General features: G+C 48.9%; 1 protein-coding gene across 1 annotated transcript in view; it reads left to right on the forward strand.

Annotated features, from left to right (window-relative positions):
* The window catches only part of PRKCH (protein kinase C eta), a 106,070-nt gene that overhangs the window by 51,375 nt on the left and 41,483 nt on the right, over positions 1–13,212 (forward strand). Inside the window, exon 10 of the mRNA XM_026053775.1 lies at positions 10,051–10,205. Within this exon, the coding sequence (XP_025909560.1) occupies positions 10,051–10,205 (155 nt within the window). The remainder of the gene's footprint in view (positions 1–10,050; positions 10,206–13,212) is intronic.

Below are 13,212 nucleotides of genomic sequence, written 5' to 3' on the forward strand. Positions count from 1 at the left end.
CCTTCCTGCAAGGGAAGCAGTGCGCAGTTCCCTCACAGGGGTCAATTTAAATTCACTTGTAGCTCTGTCSGAGAGCTCCCTTGCTCACCACAAGCTGACATGTATCTCAGCTTTTTTTCCCCTTTAATGCATGTCTTGCTTTGGGTACTTCCAGCCTTCCCTAAGCCATTTACCTCTGCTTTTTCTAGGGCCTGAGACTCATCCTTTAGTGTCAGAGGGGATTAGGCTCCCGCTGCAGTAATCTGTGAGTTGCTGACAGGTGCTGGGGCTGACCTGCGAATAATCCTGGATTCTGTGTTCGGGGTCACAGGCACCAAAAAATGCTTGTTTCTGTTTACCTGGCATTGGTGTCACCCAACACCTCCACAATACGGTCCTGGAGCGGCTGTGAGAGGCTGCATGTGCAAACAGCCAAGTTGGTAACTTAATCCTGGGGAATGTAGATTGTGGAATGTTTTAATTAAAATGAGTTTAAATAAGTAGATCCCTTGTTCCTTGGGGTTTAGGAGCCATCCTTCCTGCACAGGTGGTTTGCCTTTTAAATCCTTTTGTCCTGACTTYCATGCATGAGAATGAGAGAGGCTGGGGGAGATCAGCTTCCCATGCAAATGGTGTTGAATGGCAACGCTGGGAGGTTTCTGCATTTTATGTTTATTGCCCTTTTTCTSCTCGCCACCACAGGGTGCTTTCAGGGGACCGTCCCCCAGGCAGTGCTGTTCCCAGCACTGTCCCTGTTAGTCTGATCATTATATGGATTTGCTTCCCATGCTGACAACTGCTGAGCCGCAGAGCCTGTGTGTGTCATTCCAAAAATAGTGAGACATGAAAACTTGGCAGAGGGACACGATTTTCTGTAACGAGCGTCCTTCAGAGATAATAGCTCGCAGGGTTACTGCTGGAGCTCGGGGGCCCAGGGATTCCAGGGCACCTACTCATCAAGCTGGTGCCATTGTATGAGGCTGGTCTGTGCTGCCAGGGATGCAGGTTTCTGCCCCTTTAAAAGCTGCAGGCTAATGCCACCTCCCTGACACAGAAGGGAAAGGTCACTCTGTCACCTCTGTCACCCTGGCTTCCAGGGCACTGCAACAGGTCTGTGGTCAATGTGGTCATCGGGTCACAGAGCTCCCAGGTGCTTAGGAGATCTCCTGACCCTGCTTGAGCAGGGTGGATTGAACTCGATGATCTTTAAAGGTGCCTTCCAGCCTCATCCGTCCTGTGGTTCTGAGCTGGCTCTGCGTTTCACCTCGCAGAACTGTTTGAGCCACCTGGAGCACAGTTTTGCAAACCTGAGCTCCCAAACCACCAACACAAATGGTGGGACCAAGCCATAGCAGCTGGCTGATTGCTCCCCTGTCCCCAAGAGGGGTCTAGCTGTGCTATCCCTGTGGGGACCTCCAGCATCATCCTGGTTGTCCACCAGCTGCTGCTGTTATGAAGTAGACATAGGGTGCAAGGCAGCCCAGGRGCAGAGCCCTGCGTGGCAGTGATAAGGAAGTGCAGATAGGGAGTGCAGCCTTCCCGGGGCTCTGGTTGGATGCACGGGTATCCTGACACAGTGCAGGGAGCATCCTGGGGGAGATAAGGAAATTGCGAGGCCTCTTTGATCTTCTGCATGGAGCTAAGGGGGAGCCCTTTGGGAACAGTGAGGATAACTTTGATCATGTCTAACCCCTAACCCTTCCCTCTCTGGTTTATCAACACGTTGGGTAGGTACCACTAAATACATTCACATACCCGACAGCCACGTGCAGTTCTGAGATGCTTTTCTRACAGCTTGCTGCCTATTTTCTTCCTTTCTTAAGCATCAAGTCTGCTGCTAGCCCCAGGCTGCTGTGCTGGGAGGCTGGAGTGTACTTCAGTTGTATTGCTGTCAACCAAAATCAAATGAAAATGGTGACGGGAACATCCTGTTCATTGGCCTCTCCTCTTCCAAGAGGTTTGGTAGGACTTTGCATTTCTTTTGGTATTAAACTCACAGGGAAGGGAGATTTTGCTGCAAAGTCCTTTGAAGTCAGGCTTTAAGCAGCTGGAGTTGTGCTCTACCTGAGATCCCTGGATGACATTGGGAAGCTGCATTTGGAGTCCAGCAGGGAGATATTGAGGAGTCTCTACCTTCCTGCTTCTGCCATATTGCCTTTGGTGTGGGTGCAGGCTGTCTCACTGGAAACCCGTGATTTTTTTTTTTGATGGTGTCCTGGCCCAAATCGTCATAAAAATGATGTGTGAGGCTACACTGTTCTCCTCTAAAGTAGAGCTTGAAAGGCTCGTCTTTGTCTGAAATGTTCAGTAGCATCTTGTGGTGGTCTCTTTCTGGCAGGAAGATGCAGAGTCTTGCCCAAGGGTGGAGGCAGAAGAGAGTGTTGTTTTTTGTGGTGTTGGGTTTTTCTTTCTCCCTGGCCAYGGGTGGAGTGACTTCAGATGGTGCAACAAGATCAGGCTGACATTTCTGATTGCATCTGTGAACTTTGCTGGGTGTCCACACTACAGAGTGCTGCAAAACATGAAGTGATTTGAGCTGAAGTGAAAATATGAACTAAGTGTTAGCTACAGTCATCTTCTTAGCACCATTGTAGCCACTTAACAAATCCTGTCGTAGTTGCTCAGGGCCCTTTGGAGCCAGCATTGTTACAAAGCTGAGAAAACCCATCTCCACCTGCAGTGGCTTCTGAGAAATAACTGTTAGAAAAAAATTGTCAGGCTCAGTACAGTGTTTACTGAAAGAGGTTGTTGCAAACTTTTAGTCACAGTAAATGAAAGTAGAATTTTTGTTTTGCCTTAAAATCTAGGAAGTTGTGGCATAGAAAGGAGTTGAAAGTGAGCCAGCTTGCAAACAGCCTGAGTGACTGGGCGCCTGTTCACATTGGAAGAGAACTTATCAAAACTCAGAGGAGAGCTAAGCATGGCCCAAACCAGCCGTGTTGACTGGTTAAGTGTTTAAGGTGCAAGAATGAATCCACAAAACCYAAGTGGCAAAGTCGCTGGGCAGCATTTGGGGGATGTATTTTTTTCTAAGGACCTTTAGCTTGTAGAAGTCTCTAGCTTTCCCCACACAATCTGAGGTTGGCAGATGTTGCMGGCAGTGAACGTTTTTGAAAAGCAGTCCAAAGCTGTCTCAAGTTCATCACGATGAACTGGCAACAGCAATACCAGAGCTGGAAAAAGAACTTGATCTTTATACAGGTGCTCTCATCTGAGATAACCATGATAGTGGCAGCTGGTGGAGGGGTACACACATCCTGCAGATCTTTGATTAGTGGGTGATGGGTGTAGTGTCATATAGTCAAGCAGGGTTCCTCATTGATGAATTTCTTCCTCTCTGGGTCTGGCTAGTTTTGATCTTTCAGGTGTACAGTACAGAACAGATTAGGAGCTCACCTGCTGGAGAGCAGCTCTGCAGAGAGGRACCTGGGAGTCCTGGTGGACACCACGTTAGCCATGAGGCAGCAGTGTGCCCTCATGGCCAAGAAGGCCAATGGAATACTGGCCTGCATCAGGAGGATGTTGCCAGCAGGTCAAGGGAGGTGATCCTGCCCCTCTGCTCAGCTTTGGTGAGGCCAAACCTGGATTACTGGTGACAGTTTTGGGCTCCCCAATRTAAGAGGGACGTGGAGCTTCTAGAGAGGGTCCAGTGGAGAGCAACAAAGATGGTTAAGGGACTGGAGCATCTCTCGCAAGAGGAGAGACTGCGTGAGTTGGGCCTGTTTAGCCTGGAGAAGAGAAGGCTGAGAGGGGATGTGATCGTTATGCATAAGTACCTGAGAGGAGAATGTAGGGAGGAAGGAGCCAAGCTCTTCTCAGTGGTGGCCAGTGACAGGACAASGGGCAATGGGGACAAGTTGAAACCYAGGCATTTCCATCTCCAGGTGAGGAAGAACTTCTTTCCTGTGAGGGTGACGGAACCCTGGCACAGGCTGCCCAGGGAGGCTGTGGAGGCTCCTGCTCTGGGGATCTTCCAAACCTGCCTGGATGCCGGCCTGTGCCCCGTGCTCTGGGTGTCCCTGCTGGAGCAGGAAGGCTGGGCTGCATGATCCCTAGAGGTCCCTTCCAACCTCAACCATCCTGTGATTCTGTGAAGGGGATGGAGGGTTGGAATTCCCTATGCCACATATGAAGGCCTGGTGTGTGGACGGGTTTTATTTTAATCTCTCATTCTGTCTTAAATCTTTATCTTGTTTTGATKTAGTGATGAAGCTGATGCTTTCTTTTGGAGCTGATGCTTTTCTTTTTCACATACAAAAACAGAGAGTTTTTGTATGTGATTTAATAGGTTAACCGAATGCCTGAGATTTTTCTAGTGGAGCATTTTGTTTCCAGTGAAACAGATAAAAATGAACACAAGTTATTAAAAAAAAAAATCATCCCTTGGCATGTGGATTGAGTGAAAATTTCTGGTCGTAARTTGAGCTGACTGTGTAATCCTACTGTGAATTAAAACATCTTGAGGGGAGGGGATGAAGAAGGCGGCAGCACATATGTTCACCCGTGTATCTCAAAGGGTGTGTTGTTCCAGAGAAATCATCGAATCTGACTCTGCATTACAAAAGCACTTCAGCCTGGAAAGTTAAAATTTCAGCAGGGTGGTTAAGAAAACACGTGTAGAARCTTGGAGGGTGTGGGTAATCTCTTGATTTTTATATTTTCCCTTTGGAGCAGGGACCCGCAGCACCTGTAGCTTGCCCGTAGCTTGCACTGCCTGGAATTAGCTCGGGGGTTATGCCGAGCTGCGTGCCCGCCGCTGTCCTTACCCTGAGGGACCCTGGGCAATTCATTTATATGGGTTGGAAGGGCCACTTTGCTCTTCTCCAGGCCACCTTTACGTGCCCTGCTGCCGTGGCGAAGGGAAGGCTGCGCTGAGCCGCTGTCAGCAGCGTAAAATAGCAGAGCATGGACTTAAGTGAGAGCTGTCCCAGCCCTGGGAGTGGCTTTCTCTTTGATGAAAAAGCTAAAAATGAATCTCATGAGGGAACTGGCCCCTGTTTCAGGTTTATTCGCTGATTATAGGCCGGTCTCTGGGAAGTGCAGCGTGCTGCTTACTCCGTTCCTGCACGTGCTGAATTTGCACCTCTCTGGCTGAAAAAACAGAAAACAGCAAAAGAAGGAAACCTTCTCTGCAGCCTGTTGGATGTGGCATGGTGCTTAGTGCTCTCCTCTGTGCTGAGTGCCAGCAGTCAGTCGTCTTCCACCGCAGCCAGCTGGGTGCCGCAGTGACGCCGTGCCGAGACGTGGGGCCGAGCTCAGCCGCTCYGCGCTGGGGCGTGCAGAGGTGGCTCCAGCAGTTCCCTCTTGGTCTCGGCCCCATCTGCTGACACCTGTAAGCCCATCCCGTTGTGAGACCTCGTCAAGCGGAGCGCCTTTGGGCAGCCTGCGCTTGTCTAAACCCCTTAGCTGGGAGCAGCAGGGAGCTCGCGGGGGCTCGGGRCCGGTCACAAGGCTGGCGAGGGTCGAGAGGCCTTTCAGGGCACTGCAAATAGCCTGAGCACAGCTCCTGGCTGTGTTACCCYTAGGAAAATAATCACTGTGAAACAAACCTGCTTAGTGCTCCTCTCCGGGGTCCTGTGCCTTGGCCCACGTGGACACTTGCATTGCTAGTGACAGGGACCTTCGGGAGCCGGGTCCTGAGACCAGGGTTTATTTGCCTRCTTTCCAGCTAGACCTCAGGCTGGGTTTTTGTGACTGCTGTGGGAGAGGAGGAACACCGGGCACACGGAGGACGCCTGCCAGCTCTTGGGATTATCTAGCAATCGTTTGTTTGCAGCTTCTTTAGCCTCACTACTCTTTTTGGAAGCAAGAACCTTTTGCTGTGAAGCAGTGACACAGCTGTCTCTCTATGGAGACAGTTTTGAAAGCCGGCTTTCCACTCTTGCAAAGCATGAACTGCCAAAACAGTGAAAAATGACTGTTTTCTTGGGGAAGCCCTTTGGCTTCASTGAACTCAGATGAGGCCCAAAGCTGTTTTTCTAATGCATTGTGTTCACAAATTACTCTCATGAAGATGAAATGCAAACTTAGCAAAATTACAGAGCCAGACAACTTTTTTTTTTTTTTAATTGGACCAGCTCTAAACCACATTTCACCAGGTCTCCATTCCTTCCAGATGATGCCTTAAATATCAAATTAAAGAGATCATTTGTGTAAAAATTGCTTCTGCGTTGAGTAGCTCAGCCCCTTCTCCTGCAGAAGCATCCTAAGTACGGGCAGAAGCAGCAGCTTGGGAGAGCTCTGCTGTGCAGAGCCTGTTCTGGTGGGCTGGAGAGGTCCTTTTGGTGGCCGTCACCTATGGCTCCTAACTGGAGGTGGTGGAAATTAGCTGTTGTACTGGCCCTTCTTTTCGTGTTTGGAAGGAAACGATGTTCTGGACTATCTTCCTTTCCCCCTGTGCCAATGAAAAGGGAAGGTGTGAGGGTTCCAAGTGGAGTCTTCTAGTGGCGTTGGGCATAGAGCCAATCTCTCATTTAAGATGGAGCTTGGTGGATGTTTACATTGGCAAGGGTTAGCAACCAATATTTGGCTTGTGCCACCCAATGGTTTAGGAATTGAGGACTTCAAATCCCATCAGTGACATCAAATGCCACTGATACCTCACTAAGACAACACACAAGCAAATAAACCAAGCAAGTAAGTTTAACTGCTATCAAGCTCTGACCCTAGGATACTGCCTATGCTTCCAACAGCCCTATCACTGCTAATCATGGGTCATAGCAAACTGAAATTAAATAACAAGTATAAAAACCTCTTTCTCTTGCTGTGAAATTGGCAGGGTTAATATCTAGGTGTAGGCAGGCCTTGGAATGAGCCTCTCTGACCCCATGGACTTTTTGTTTCCCTCAAGTGTTTCTTTGATTTACAGTAACAATTGCTCTGGAGCTCTATTCACCTCAATCCCAGTCCAGAAATGGTGCAATGTGATTTCCTCATGTGGCTGCTGTTGCTGTGAAGTCTTTAACGTCACCACTTCCTGTTGACTCAAATTCGCTTTTTTTCTTTTGCCAGAGTCAAACAGAGATAATAGATTAGTGAAAACTTCTGYGCATTGCAGAATATGAAACAGTTGTGAGGGTGCCCGAGCCCTGGCACAGGCTGCCCAGGGAGCCTGTGGAGTCTCCTTCCCTGGAGATCTTCCCAACCCACCTGGATGCCGCCCTGTGCCCCGTGCTCTGSGTGTCCCTGCTGGAACAGAGGGTTTGGACTGGATGATCTCTAGGGGTCCCTTCCAACCTCMACCATTCTCTGATTCCATGATTTCAGCATTAAGCCCTGTGAAGCATATCAACTTTCTGCTCCTAATTGCTGTTCAGAGTGGCCAAGACAGGGGACACACAGTTCTCCTAAATTAGCCCTTGAGGGGGTTCCCATGGGACCAGCTGTCATCTGCCACCTGAAATCGGAGCTAACCTGWGCCTCCTCTTGCTTGTGCTCTGAGCACCTGGGCCCAGGGGAACTGGTGGAGTCGGGTCAAACATACAAGCAGCTGAACCATCTGCTATTTTGAGATTTCCCTTTCCTGCCCTCTTTTTGTGTAATTTGTTTTCTCTTATTCTGTASTGCTTTCTAAAAATTAGTATCATTTTTCATAAAATATAACTATTTGAAAAGCTTGTCTTCTCAGCACACCATAGAAGAGGGGTTGATCTTTGCAGTCTGGCAAGCTGGTGACCTTGCATAGGAATAAAGACATAAAATGTTGCTTTTGTTCTTAGATCCTGGTCCCCAGCAGACAGTTATTAGTACTGATCTTTCTAATATTTGCTTCCAGGTGCACAGGAGGCCCCGTCTGAGGCCRCAAGTGTTCTGTTATGAAGAATTTGTAATATCCATTTTGCTCTTTTCCTCAGTAACCTCTCCGGTTTTCTGTGCTTTTGTAAATTGGATAGACAATTAACTGGACCAAAAGAAAGGAGGAAAGAAAACAAATTTGGCAAGGCAAAAGTTCAGTTAAGCCTAGATGGGAGAGCTTCAGCAATTAAATAATCCCTAGTTATGTTTGACCTGTGAATGAGCCCATGGGTGGAGGTGAGTCCTTAGCTATTGCATGTGTGACCGCAGTGTGTACACACGCAGTGATACTCATGCAGGTTTGCAGTTCATSTGAAGCAAGAGCTGTGTTTGTTGCAAAAAACTGTTAATTCAGATGGGTGTAATTCAGCAGGGATGCACATTTCAACACAGGCTGTTTGGGTGCCCACCTACACGTTTGAGAAAGAAGAGAAACTACTCTCCTTTAAACATAGTAGTGCATACTAGTTCCACCAGAAGTCTGAGAAGGACCATGGCGTCTTGCCAGCCCTGGAGGAACAGGACATGTATGTTTTAACAGAGGAAGGGTTAGTTTTGTTTCCCCGAAGCTCCCCTTTAAGGAAAAAGTGGAAAATATATGTTCTTAACTGTATGCGTGTTTACCCAAGCATATACAGTACTTGCATAAATACACACACAGCCTTGCCAAGTTGCTGGTAAATTAAATGACTTCCTGCAGAAGATCTTTCAGGGGGGATTTCTGGAGGTCTGGGCTTGAGTAGAGAGCTGGCMAGGCTGGGCTGGATAAGCACATGGTGAGATCGTCATGGAAGGAGGCAACAGGGAATACCGAAGCACCAGGAAAGCTCCAGTGTAAGAGATGAGGGTTACCAGGGCCCCAGATGGGTTGGAAAGAGCATCGTCCTCCTTTGTCATGACCCATCTGCTTTACTGCTCCGGCCTGGAGAAGAATGCAGGGATTCCTGGTTGCATTCTGCTCCGTGCATCTCGGGATGTTAACAGCAGCAGGCATTTCGAGTTGGCCAGCTGCCAGAACATGGAGACCAACGCTGATTATCTGCTTAAATTGAGAGAGGGTTTAAAACTTCAGCGTGCGGATGATTAATATCTGTTCTGGGAAGGGGGCTGGAGGTGGAGCGGGGAGCGAAGGGCCCATAGTAGCACTAAAGGGCTGGCTGCTCTCAAGTGGATTGTGTGCTTGTTTTCCAGTCTGCTTGTTCCCAAGATTATTCAGTAAAACTGAAGCATTAAGTGCTGCATGTACTAAGGCATTGTACTAAAATGGAAGTTTAAATTCAGCTTAAAACAGTTCTAGGGCCTATTTTTTTTTTGCCAAATTATCATGTATCCTCCCTTACAAGTAAGATATCCTCCTTTATCAGTAAGAAAGTGCCTTTTTTGCACGAATTCAACCTGTGTTTGAGTATCCAGACTGTAGAATGTGCAGTTTATGCCAGTGAATCCCCACCTGTAGTCTTTTATGTTAACCAAAACAATGGAGGGGAAAAAAACCCAAGTATCAGCAGCTGTGGTGAATGAGCTGAGCTTTATTGATCAGCTGCTGGTCTGCCCAGCACAAACTGGGGTATATATTTCATCCTCATCAGTATCTTCATCACACAAAGGTCTGTAGATCCCTTGGAGCTATGAGGAAAGCCGAGATCCAGAAGTCTTAAAGGCACTTGCCATGCAAGGGTATGGCTGGAGATACCATTCTGCAAAACAAGGTGGATTTTCTGGAAAACAGATTAGGGATAGCCCGAGCTCATGTCCAAAGGACACGTTGAGCCCAGGTTCCTCTGCGTGGGTTTGCGCCACTTTGGCTGTGGGACATGAACCTGTGCCCACTCCTGAGGTCCTCTAGACTAGGGAGAGGTTTCAGACTCATTAGTAATGTCCTTCTTGAGAAAACTACAATATTTAGTAGAGAGTGAACCACTTTTTACAGATTTCTCTTGTAACTGCTCAGAGGTGCTCCCAGAGAAATGTCGTCCAGTCAGGCCCAGGGCTGTCCAGGAAACTCTCCAGGAGCTAGTTCCTGATAAAGGCAAAGCTGCTGGGATTCCTAATCTGCATGTGACCAACATATGAATGGGGCAAAATCTGGGAAGGTGAGGAGACACTGATAGATCTCCCTGCCTCTGCTCCTAGAAAAATCAGATTTTTTTACCCGGTTATCTGGTGGGTACTTGGTCTGGTTTTGTTTGGGAAGTCTGTCTGTCTTAGAAGTTCTGAGAAGTTCTGTATGGTGGAGGATTAACGCTGTTCATGTCTGTTGTGTTTGCGTGTGTGAAGGATCGCCTGTTCTTTGTCATGGAGTTCGTAAATGGCGGGGACTTGATGTTCCATATCCAGAAGTCGCGTCGCTTCGACGAAGATCGGGCCCGCTTCTATGCTGCAGAAATTATTTCAGCCCTTATGTTTCTCCATGAAAGAGGCATCATTTATCGGTGAGCTCTCAATTCATTCGTTCTCTTTGTCTGAACCTCACGGCTGAGACGGTAGCTTGAGTTTTTTGCTGGGGAAATAACTGTCTCTTGCTGCCCACTGGGAACATGTTATCAGGTAAGATAATGGTGCCACCTCTTTCCTGCTGCATGTTGGCATCCAGCTTCCAGGAGGGAGCCAAACCACTGCCTGCACTATTGACTGCAGGGAGGGGTTTCTGTGATGTATGTGCACACRGGGAGGAGAAGAGGGCTTTGCCTCCAAGGCACACAGGCTAGGTGAGGTCAATTCACGTAACTGCTGATTTAGCTGCTTGACATCGGCCCCACAACCACCCTTTAGGCTGCGTTTCCAGATATCTGCTCCTCAGTGAAGGGCTGCCTGGCAGCTGGTGCTACCTGTTGAGACACAGAAGGGTCCCCAGCAYTGCATGGGACCCATCCCGCCGCAGAGCCCGCGCCAAGGCGGTCCCAAAGCGGGAGGCGTTAAGGGAAGCCTTGCTAGACTGCCCGAGAGGTAAGTACAAGGGACTGCTGCCTTGCCACTCTACACCTTGTTATTTAAAGGCCAACCTGTGCTGGTTGCACCCTACCCTTTTGTTCCCCTGGATTAGCTATGGGACTATATTCAAACGCTATTGATTTGATGCACCCATGCAGTACTACGCAGCTACTGAATGTGTTTTCTTTCTTGCCGTGATCCTTGAGCAAGAAGTTTTTCTTCCTGCCTACACCTGCATTGGGCACCTTTGGGTTTGCAGCAGAGCCCGAGTGTTATTGTTTCCATGYGTCAGCTTCTGCTCCCAGGCCTGGAGTATATTGTGGTGATAGAGATGCAGCTTCTCCCGTGACTTCTGGAAAGACTTCTGGGGACTGGACTTCTTGGATGAAGGGCTGGAGTGCTCCCTCAGCAAGTTTGCCAACGATACCAAACTGGGTGGAGTAGCTGATAGCCCTGAGGGCTGTGCTGCCATCCAGAGGGACCTGGACAGACTGGAGGACTGGGCGGCGAGAAACCTCATGAGGTTCAACAGGGGCAAGTGCAGGGTCCTGCACTTGGGGAGGAATAACCCTGGACACCGGTACAGATTAGGGGTGGACCTGCTGGAGAGCAACCCCACAGAGAGGGACCTGGGTGTCATGGTGGTCGACAAGTTGACCATGAGGCAGCAGTGTGCCCTGGTGGCCAAGAAGGCCAACRGGATCCTGGGGTGCATTAAGAAGAGCGTCTCCAGCAGGTCGAGGGAAGTGATCATCCCCCTCTACTCAGCCCTGGTGAGGCCACATCTGGAGACTGTGTCCAGTTCTGGGCTCCCCAGTACAAGAGGGATGTGGAGCTGCTGGAGAGAGTCCAGCGCAGGGCTACSAGGATGATCAGRGGCCTGGAACATCTGCCCTRTGAGCAAAGGCTGAGAGAGCTGGGCCTGTTCAGCCTGGRGAAGAGGAGGCTGAGGGGGGACCTGATCAGYGTGTATAAATACYTCAAGGGAGGCAGTGAGGAGGAGGGGGGCRGCCTCTTTTCAGTGGTGGRCAGKGATAGGACTAGAGGAAATGGCTTCAAACTGAAGCATCGGAAGTTCCACAGGAACTTAAGGAAGCATTTCTTCACTGTGAGGGTGACAAAGCACTGGAACAGGCTGCCCAGAGAGGTTGTGGAGTCTCCTTCTTTGGAGATCTTTAAAACCCGCTTGGACGCAGCCCTGTGCCACGTGCTCTAGGTGATCTTGCGTGAGCAGGGGGGTTGGACTCGATGACCTCTGAGGTCCCTTCCAACCTTCGGCATTCTATGATTCTATGACTGGTCTCGGCTCTTCTCAGGAAGCCATTTTTCCCATACTTAGCACTGTTGTTTTGTCGTTCTTCATTGCCCAGGAGGACAGTTTGCTTCTTCGTGTTCTCTTCCATGCTCTGCTGTCAGTGCAGTTGGCGACCAGGCGGCCGATCTGCTTTGTGGTGGCCTCTCTAGCCAAGAGGGCACAAACCACGGGCTAGACCAAGGCCTTTTCTGGGGCAGAGCAGAACAACTTGAGCAGAGAGGCTTCAGAMAACCTGGTTAAACAGAAAGGGCCCTCTCGGACGTGCTTTGCAGAGTGCTTAGGGTGTCTCCTTGCCCAGAGCTTTGGAGAGGAGGAGCACTCGAGATTTGTTTTGTTGCTCTTAGTTGGGTAATGCGTAATTTAGGCCCTTCTCAGTCCTATTTGTGGCATGCTAGTGCTGCAATAAATAATGTCAACTCTCTCCCTTTACTGCTTTTAGCATTTGCACACCTGGAACCTGCAACGGGGTGCAGAATGGGAGCAGTTGCAATTAAAGTCAGTCTCTGTTAATGTCATTTCATACTGTGGGTTTGACCAAACRATGTTTGGGTTTAGGCTTTGCTTACCTGAGCCTGGGTAGTGCTGCTCTGTGCTTAGCACTCTCTCTTCCCTCATCATATAAAGCCAGGATCAAAATCTGGATTTAAACCAAAAAAGGTGAAATAGCCAAAGGGCCGAGCCCTGTGCTAGGGGCGCTTTCCACATGGTGAGATTATGGGATGAGCCAAGTAAAAGCAACATCCTTCCTTTTCTAGCTTGAGCTCCAAGAAAAACAGATTGTCAGGTGCAGAAAGAGAGAACATTGCATTATTTCTTTTTAAGTATGAAATCATAAGATATATGTGGCACAGTGAAAACCAGAAGGAATGTCATTATAATGATATCCTCTGGGTCCTGAGAGTAAGAAAATTACCAGTGCTACACAGTGTGTGCACTGAGCTTCTAAAGCACTGTGACTGTCTGCACAGAAGAACAAATCTGCTTACTCTGCAGCTGGATTTCAGTCTAATTCTTCCCTTGTGAATAATGCCAGACTCYGAAGAGAGGCCCTGGTGGATAATGACACAAGTGACAGTATCCTGAAAATAGGGACATCCGGTAGTTATTGTCAATCATTCAGCAGCAAAGTTGTGTCTGCACATAATGTTATGYTGCTGTGCTTGCCGCCTGTCCCACGTCCTGCTGCATGTCAC

The sequence above is a fragment of the Nothoprocta perdicaria genome, unplaced genomic scaffold (assembly GCF_003342845.1).
Source record: "Nothoprocta perdicaria isolate Ctin4 unplaced genomic scaffold, notPer1 scaffold_118, whole genome shotgun sequence".
In the NCBI taxonomy this organism is placed as follows: Eukaryota; Metazoa; Chordata; class Aves; order Tinamiformes; family Tinamidae; genus Nothoprocta; species Nothoprocta perdicaria.